Here is a 9,360-nt window from a genome sequence, read left to right on the forward strand (position 1 = left end):
TGAAGATACTCAAGCTTCAGGAACAAGAGTGTCAGTGACAACTGTCCTTCTCATGTCTCTTTAACAAAGCAGATTTAGGGAATATTTATTTCTTATCATCATCGATCCTAAATTCTATATCCTTCAATACTAAAACTCCCTCAATGCTGCCAAAAACTCCCTAAAGAATAAAGCCAATCTGCTGGGCATTGCTTATTATTCAGCTAATTATTACTAACAAACCTACTTTAACTGGTCTTACATTGGCTCCTAGCTTTCTAAAACCCAAATATTAAAGGCCAGTTATAAATAAATGTGTTTGCTACACTGACAATCTGTAAATATTTTAGATGCCATGGACTTACCATCTTTATCAGTCTTCAATCAATAATCATATTAAAATGTTTAGGAAAGATTTTTATCAATACACATATTATGTATTAGTATAAATATTACTTACCATTTCGAAAATTCCTCAAGTATTCTCATAGCATTTTCATATTAAAACATTTACTAATTCAAATTCAATCGATGGTGGAAGAGATTGTTTCACACCCTTCTTCCACTGAGAATACATTTTGTTGAAACATGATATTTCCAATATGAATACATTACTCACATATAAAATCAACGAATTTAATGTGACTTCTGAAATTTAATATCAGAAAGATGTTTAAAGCAATGAAAATACATAAACATAAAGAGAACAAATTTCTTCAGTCACAATGATTACTGGTGAATACTGGTAGCATTTTCATGCATACATCTCCCTCTTTCTACCTATCCATGTCTTTCCATTTGTGTATATACTATTCATAAATACTGTTAAAATCAAAATGATGTAAATGTACATATACTTTCTTAAAAAATAAGTGATATGTTTTCTAATCTCTTAACTTGAAAATTCATGGGCTTATTTTTCCTCATTATAAAAGTTTTGTGAAAATATTCCCATACCTAAGGCTCAGGGAACATTTTAGGGGAAGGGACAGATATTGTGTAAGAGCAGAGGATTGGTGGCTTTGCTGTGAGGTTGAATCATCAGAAGAAATGCCCATAAATTTTCACCTACATTGCTGGCAAATGTGAGTTGAGTTAGAATGACACCAATGAACGTGCCTAACAACATGCAGAAAAGCCCATGAGACCTCAGCCCTATATAAAGAAATATAGTCTACTGTGCAGAACTGAGAGCAGGAACTGTGATCTTCACCAAGAAGGGCACACCAATTGATTGTATAGTGCCAAATGGTCAGCCCTGAAAACATACATAAAATAAAAATTATATGTACCATGTCTTTCTTTGGACTGCCAGTTCCTGAATCATGACATGGAGACTTCTTATTAATTATGAAGCTTAGCCTTACCTTAGGTTTGCTCCCAACTAGCTCTTAAAACTTAAATGAATTCATTTATATAGCCTCTCCTCTGTACCATACTCTCCATCTAGCTAGTGAATCTCCTGTGCCTTGGATTCTTTCCAAGAGTTCCTGTCTGTTCCCAGAATTCCCACACATCCTCTTTCTGCCTAGCTATTGACCCTTCAGCTCTTTATTAAACTAATCAGAAAGTGCCTAGGCAGGTGAGGAAGGACAGAGACACATTTTCACAAAACGTACAAAAAGATTATCCCAACAATTATACAACTGAACAGTTCTGTATGCTATAACAATTATAATATGTATATATATATATATATATATATATATATGTATTATGCAATAGTAATTTTGAAAAAAGAGATCATGAATTTGAAGAAGAGTAGAAAGGGGTATATGGGAGTGTTTGGAGGGAGCAAAGGAAAGAGAAAATACTGTAATTAAGATATAGTCTCAAAAAAGTTCTATGACTATATCTAATCTTAAAGTTCTAAAATTGAAAAACATTGCATCCAAATATATTGATATTGTTAAGGATGTTGTCTTACAGTTTTGCAATTATTCTATGGGTATGCTGTTATCATTTATATTTCATATCCTGAAACAACACATGTTGCTTTTTTGTGAAAGCCAAAAATAACCATAATTATATGTATGCACACAATAACATATCTATATCTATATAAACATAGCACAATATTTTCCTGACGCACATGTATTTGGAAAAGCTATAACATTTTACAAAGAGTTGTAAGTCACCTTTAACTTTATTGAAAACTGGGACATTATGGTTGCATCTATTTCTGAGTACAAATGATGTTTTGGTATATGCATGAAGTTCTTCATGATGAGCCATTGTCACCATGCTGTGAAGATGCCCCAAAATGTCTTCTTCTCTCACTGAATCCTTCTCCCTTAACATCCACTTTCACTGTCTGTCAGCTCTCCAGGCTCTGATAACTACATGTTTATTCTTCTGTGTGTCTCATTTATTTCAAATCTGCATTTAAGTGAGATTAAGAAGTACTGGGCCTTCTGGGATGTGTGATTTAATTTGGCATACCTTCCAGATTCATGCATGGTTTTTCAAATGACAGAATTTCCATCTTTTGAACAATATTCTTTTTGTATGCTCACCTCATTTATATTGTCAATCCTCCCATAGTGCCCCACATAGGGCACTTTAATACACTGGGCAATGTGAAAGTGTACACGGCAGTGCAGACATCTCAGAGCACTATTATATGTCTACTTGTTATTTTTGGAGCTGGTTCTATCCTGTTTGGAACATACAGACATGGAGATTTTGCCTCTAAGATGTTGACCAAATAAATATTCTTAATCTTAATTTCCTCACTTGCAATATAAAGCTACTAATAAAGCTCAACGTCCTACATCGTAGGTTTCCTATTTAGGGTCAAATAGGAAAATGAAAAGGAAGCTCGTCACTGGTGACAAATGATAAAGACACATGTAATGGTGACTTGAACTGTCATGGTGGTTGTTTTACTTATTCATAGATAATGCTGCCCATTTCTTTTGCAAGGCTCCTCTTTTGGGGAGTCAAAAAAATGAGATGTGTGCTGTTCATTGGAAATTTAATTTAATTCTATACAAAACAATTTTACGCTACCTTTAAGTTGACATAGAGATGGAGAACAGACAATCATTTAGATGGAGTAAATGAAGGGAAAATAGCATTGGGGTACTTGATTTTAAAGACATTATTTTCTTTTTTGCATTTTTTATTAAGGAATTTTTTTATTCATTATACAAACCAATCACAGATTCCCCTCTCCTCCCTCCTCCCTCCCCTCCCACCTTCCCCCCATCCCATCCCCCCATTCCCTCCTCCAACAAGGCAAGGTCTCCCATGGGGAGCCATCAGAGCCTGGTACAACCATTAAAGGCAGGTCCAAGCCTCTCCCCCTGCATCAAGGCTGTGCAAGGTGTCCCACCACAGGTAGTGGGCTCCAAAAAGCCTGTTCATGCACCAGGGATGGATCTTGATCCTATTGCCAGGGGCCCCTTAAGCACATCAAGCTACACAACTGTCTCACTTTTGCAGAGGGCCTAGTCTAGTCCCATAAAGGTTCCACAGTTGTTGGTCTAAAGTTCATGAGTTCCCACTAGCTTCATTTGGTTGTATCTGTAGATTTCCCCATCATGATCTTGATGCCCCTTGCTCATAGAATCTCTCTTCTCTCTCTTCGACTGAACTCCTGGAGCTTAGCTGTGAATCTATGTATCTGCTTCCATCAGTTAATGGATGAAGGCTCTATGGTGATGGTTAAGGTACTCACTGATCTGATTACTGGGGTAAGTCAGAAGAGATAATTTTCATTTTTAATGATAGTTGTAACATTTCACAGCTAAATGCCTCCGACTGCAACAGATACTTTCTTCCTTATTCAATACAACTTTGAGAGCTGACCAAGTTAACACTATGCCATCTCCAGTGTTTACAAATTACCATCTATAAGGTTGCATTTGAGTCTTTCTTTTTCAAGAATCTCCTTTTTTCATGGATAGTACCTTCATTATGTTCCTGATGTGTAACAGAATACCCTAGACCATCAGTTTCAGAGAGAAAGGATAGTTTTGGGTTCACAGTTCCATAGTGATATAGTCCTTCTTGGCAGGAAGGTCAAAGCAAACGAGTTTGAAGCAGCTGGCACTTTGGACCCACAGTCAGGAAACAGAGCAGTAACAGAGAGTAGGGCAGGCCTTGAAAGGCCCAAAAGTCTATTGCCAGTGATCAATTTCTTCCAGCAAAGTCTGCACATCCTAAAAGTTCCATGAGCTTTCCAAAAACAACAGCTGGGAACAAAGATTCAAACACACGACCCCATAGTGAACATTTCCCATTCAAACCAAAGCATTCCAGCCCTGGTCCCCATTTGCTGCTGATGGTCCCCACTTGACAAAAAGAGTATTTTGCATAACTTTAAAAGTCTCATCTTAATCAGTCCCAGTACTGGCCAAAAGTCCAAAATCTCAATGTAGATTCTTAACTAATGAAGGACAAAAAGTCACTTCTTAATCATGACCCTGCCCCAATAAATAAAATTTTTAAAAATTATCTACTTCTATCATGCAGTGACACAGAGTAATCATTCTCATTCCAAAGAGAAGAAAAGGAGCAAGATGACACATTGGACCAAAGCAAGAGCAATAGCCAACAGGGCTAACACCAAATCCTGCAGATCCATGTGAAGCCCATGAGACCTGGAAAGGAGTCATGTCAGCTGCAAAGGGCTTGAAAGCCTTCTCTCTGCAACTCTGCTGCCGGTGGCACACACACTCACTGTGCTTTGCCAACTTGATTCCATGTGTGCAGCTGTCCTCAGCAGATGTCCCATGGTACTGACACCTCCTACTCACTGGAGTATCAATCGCTTTGCCTTCATAGTTTCATACCAAGAGCTCTCAGAACCTCTTTGTATGGATTCTGAACCTGCCACACATTGTCTGGACAGAGATGCTTGCCATGATCCACCCCCTCAGTTTTGCAACTTTCATTCCATCAATGGTAGTACCACAAGGATGATGCCGGCAAGTCCTGCTACCAGCATTAGATGTATTCTGCACCCTTTGCATGACAATTGTATTAGCTTCTTAGATGCTGAGGAAGCACTCTGCTAGGCAGTTGCTTACCAGGATCAAGAAACTATTTCTTCGTTGTGAGGATAGGCTCTCTGAATTCATACATATTTGTATTTTCATAAAAGTAGTCTTTGATGGGTGGGGTTTTTTCTCCCCCTTAAGGCACCTTTCTTATTGTCCCAGTACAGAGGACCAGGTTTCACTTTAATAGAACTAACTCCTTTATCAAATACAAATGCTACATACACACCCCTTCTGCTTAAAAGTTCGATCTTATTAGCACACTTTCCTTACCATAGTCATATTTTTATATCTCTTTTTACTGATTGTTACTCTCTCTCCACCTCCCCTGTGCCCCCTCTAACTGTAGATCTTAGTGAGAACAGTGATAAATAACCACAACACAACTTGAACATTGTCCTCACTTAAAATTTCTACTATGGAACATATTAGGCAGTACCTTTCAATTCAGTTTCAATCCAGTTTGTCAAGGTACCACAAGATTCTTTGCCACAGTATACCTGTCCTCTAGGTCATCCTTACTCCCATCTGTAACATCATGAGGCAGGCTTAAAAGTCCAGTATCTTTTCACTACCTCCTGATATTTCAAATTCCCATTAGAATCGCCTATTAAGCTCTGCTTGTAGCGGTGGAGGGCTTTTCTTCTCCAAAGTTTCAAACTATTCCATGCTCCTGCTGCAAAGGACTTCCCAAAGCCTAAGAACCACAAGGTCAGGACAATCACAGTAATAATACTGCCTAGTGCCAATCTTCTGTCTGAGCTGCTTTGTGTAAAAGGCAAAGCATAGATTAAGGTTTGCATTTCATGGAGAATGCAATCCCTGTGGCTGAGCTTAAAACAGTGGGTACATTGTATACACACTCAGGAAGCAGAGCAAAGTAAGAAGTGGAAGGGGCTGTAGAACAAACTCAAGGCCTGCTTGTCCTGACCCACCTCCTTCAGCAGGGATGCACCTCCTAAGAATTCCATAACCTTCCCAATCAGTGACACCAAATGGATTCTAAGTATCCAACATGAGAACCAATGGGGCCTTTTCACATTCACTGTAACAATTTTGTTCCTTTTCAGTTCAAAGTTTTTGTAAACAAGTATAGTCATGTTTTCAAATATTCTACATTGTGGTGTTTAAAACTGATACTGTTCAACTTTTATCTCGCTTTTTCATGTTGTTTCAACACCCAGAGGGATTATAAACAGTCGTGGCAAGAATATTCCTTAATGATGCTGTTGACTTCTATGTGGCTTAAGACATGAAGCATAGTGCATCTGTTTACCTTACTCCTAATGAGATGCTTTGAGGATTTTGGCTAGAAGGTGCACCCAGATGTCTGATTCAGAGCCAAAGAAATATGTGAAAACAAAAGATAGGCACAGGCAGCAAAAAGAGACAATTTGTAGGAATTTAAAATTGTTTTATGTCCCATGAAAAAATGCTTATTGTGATTTTCAATACTTTAACCATGAGAACTTTCAGTGTATGTAAAGTAAATATTTATCTCTTTCAGATTTTCTTAAATCTCAAGAAATACCCCCACTTAATTGCTTGGGTGTTATTCCTTGTCACACGTTGCATAAATATTATTTACCTATGTACTGGTAACATAATTACAGATATTTAAATGATTTGAATATACATTCCTCAAGAATTGTTTTAAAGGGGAAAATAGCTTTTAAACAAATCACTTGGAAAGCCTCCGGTTGCATTCAAATTTAAAAATAAACTCAACGATATTTAGTATGAATCTTAAAAGCCAAAGTTTGTCAACCTAAAGATAAAATTAATGAAATAACTTTCACAGTGAGTATGACTTTCAATGCAACAAATAACAGGGATTAACTTTTAAAGACCTTTTTTACCTATTTTATAATCATTCCTAGGACAGCCATTAACAATCTAAATTTTTATTTTTTATGTAACAGTTGGTAAAATTTCAATTATGTGCAAAACCAGGATCAAATTTTATCATGCATTGCAAAAGAGAGAAATAGGTAGTAAAACAAGCTTTGAAATTTATAATGATTATCATTTTATGACTTTTTTCAGAGCACCCAAAACTTCCTTGTTTCTTAAGCTGTAAATAAAGGGGTTTAGCAAAGGAATCACAACTGTGTAAAACAGTGAATATATTTTATCCTGGTTTTTACCTGGTGCAGACCCAGGACTCATATACATGAAGAGGAGAGTGCCATAGAACAAAGAGACAGACAGCAGGTGGGCACTACAGGTGAAGAAGGCTTTCTTTCTGCCCTTCTTAGACTTCATGTTAATGACAGCAAATAGGACACGAGCATAAGAGACTACAATGGTCACAGAGGTACTGATTTGTATGGAAGAAGCACAAATAAAAACGATCAATGCATTAAGAGATGGATCAGTGCAAGAGATTGTATAAAGTGGCAAGATTTCACAGTAGAAATGGTCAATTACATTGGACTTACAGAAAGTTAATCTGAATAATAACCCAACGTTAAGTCCACAGTTTATGAAACCAATTATATATGACATACTTATTAACACAGTGCAGAGTCTTTTGGACATCACAACTGCATAGTGCAGAGGGTTGCATATGGCCACATAGCGGTCATAGGCCATCGCTACCAGGAGGAAAATTTCAGCAGTTGCACTGATACAAAAAAAGTAATATTGGGCAAAACATTCACCCAGGGATATCATGTCATTTTTATTTAAAAATGTCATAAGCATTTTTGGGGTCACTGTGGTTGAAATACAGCCATCAGCAAAGGCTAAATTTCCAAGGAAAAGGTACATGGGAGTGTGAAGATGGGGATCCTTCCAGATGAGAAAGATTAAGCCAAGGTTGCCCACCATGGTGGTGACATAGATGAAGAAGAACACCAGGAAGAGGGGGACTTGCAGCTCTGGACGATCTGTTATTCCTCTGAGAACAAACTCAGTCAGCAGGGTCCTGTTTCCTTCCATCACATTTCCTCAGGCTGCTCACTGCAAGGAGGGAGGAGACAAAGAAAACATGGCCAACACTCAATAAGAATAGGACCATATTATAGTTCACACTAGTACATGCCAAAATCTCCTTAATAAACAGGAACACAGTGTACTGTTTCTGCTTCTGAAGCCTCCCTGAAATAGAAAACATTTGCCGAAGAATTTTGATGTATACATTTTAAACATGCAATTATCTGAAAAGTAACTGAGAAAGTACAATCACAGACATTGATTTACCTGGCATTATACACATTGCCCTAAATAATTATAAATTACTTTCAATTTAATACATGCTAAGATCATGTTTAATTTAAATATATTTGTAATCTATAACTTTTATACAAAAATTAGAATGATGAAAATTCAAAATGCACTTTATAAATATTTTCAATACAAGCTCAAATTGAGAAGTCTCGCTATATGAAGTACTGCTTTACATAATGGCACTTTCACTCTGGTTTACAATGGATTTTGAACATGCTGACCCTCTCCAGTTTTCTCTCCCTTCTCTGATGGTTCCCATCACCTTCTCAAATGGCATCATCCTACTGTCATTTCATATACATCTTTCAGTTATTCTTATGTGGGAGGAGAGTGTACTGTGCTTCTGGTATTGGCTGTATCTGTGTGTCTATCATTCTAAGACATAAACAGGTCAAGTAATAAGATGGTAATTTATAATATTTTTGCCCTTCTATCCTCTTCATATATCCTACCTGATTATATATTTATAAGAACAACCACAAATTTTGAATACAAAATTTAATGTTTTTTGAGCAAAATATATGTAAAGAAGCTTTTGTTCATTTCCTCATGGGATTAAAGACAGCAGAATTAAAATATTACAATTTGTAGATTATAACAAAGAACCTGTTACTCATATGTTAATCTACGATGTTAAAATCCCTTTCATTTCAAGTTAAAGCCCATATACAAATGAGTGTACACAACTTTTTACAACTTTTTACATATTGATGATAGATTTGATGAATAAAATTTAACATGTCTCTGTTGAAATTTGTCCCATAAATTGAGAATGTCTTTTGATATTTGAATTGTCCATAGTTTCAGAGATTTTAACAATGTCACAATATTTCCTGAGCCTTTAATTTCCATGATGGAGATTGTGAAATTAAAGGTGCTGTTTAACATTATAGAACATATTACCATAGAATGAGTTGTCAATGTCTCCAAAATCTGCATTCAGCATAAGCAATAAACACTATGGAATTAAGTAGGTAAGACATGAAACTGCCTGATTTACAGTGACCACAGAAATAACACATAAGGCATAATATTTCATCAAGCCACGTGTTCCCACAAGTGTAATCAGTCAGGACAGTGGTGCCAGATCCTAGAATACAGCAGGGAGAGCATTCAAGTTGGTACCACTTTACTATGTTTCTGT

General features: G+C 36.7%; 1 protein-coding gene across 1 annotated transcript; it reads right to left on the minus strand.

Moving 5' to 3' along the window:
* Positions 1-7,010: 7,010 nt before the first annotated feature.
* LOC128111553 (olfactory receptor 5AC1-like) lies at positions 7,011-7,928 on the minus strand. Its single transcript, XM_052739806.1, has one exon. It carries the CDS (start codon positions 7,926-7,928, stop codon positions 7,011-7,013), a length of 918 nt encoding a protein of 305 aa, XP_052595766.1.
* Between the last annotated feature and the right edge of the window lie 1,432 nt (positions 7,929-9,360).

This window comes from Peromyscus californicus, unplaced genomic scaffold, assembly GCF_007827085.1.
Source record: "Peromyscus californicus insignis strain IS unplaced genomic scaffold, ASM782708v3 Scaffold_16__1_contigs__length_79575227, whole genome shotgun sequence".
Lineage (NCBI taxonomy): Eukaryota > Metazoa > Chordata > Mammalia > Rodentia > Cricetidae > Peromyscus > Peromyscus californicus.

Coding starts and splice junctions, on each gene's coding strand:
- LOC128111553 (XM_052739806.1), bottom strand. CDS start 7,928: ATGGAAGGAAACAGGACCCTGCTGACTGAGTTTGTTCTCAGAGGAATA.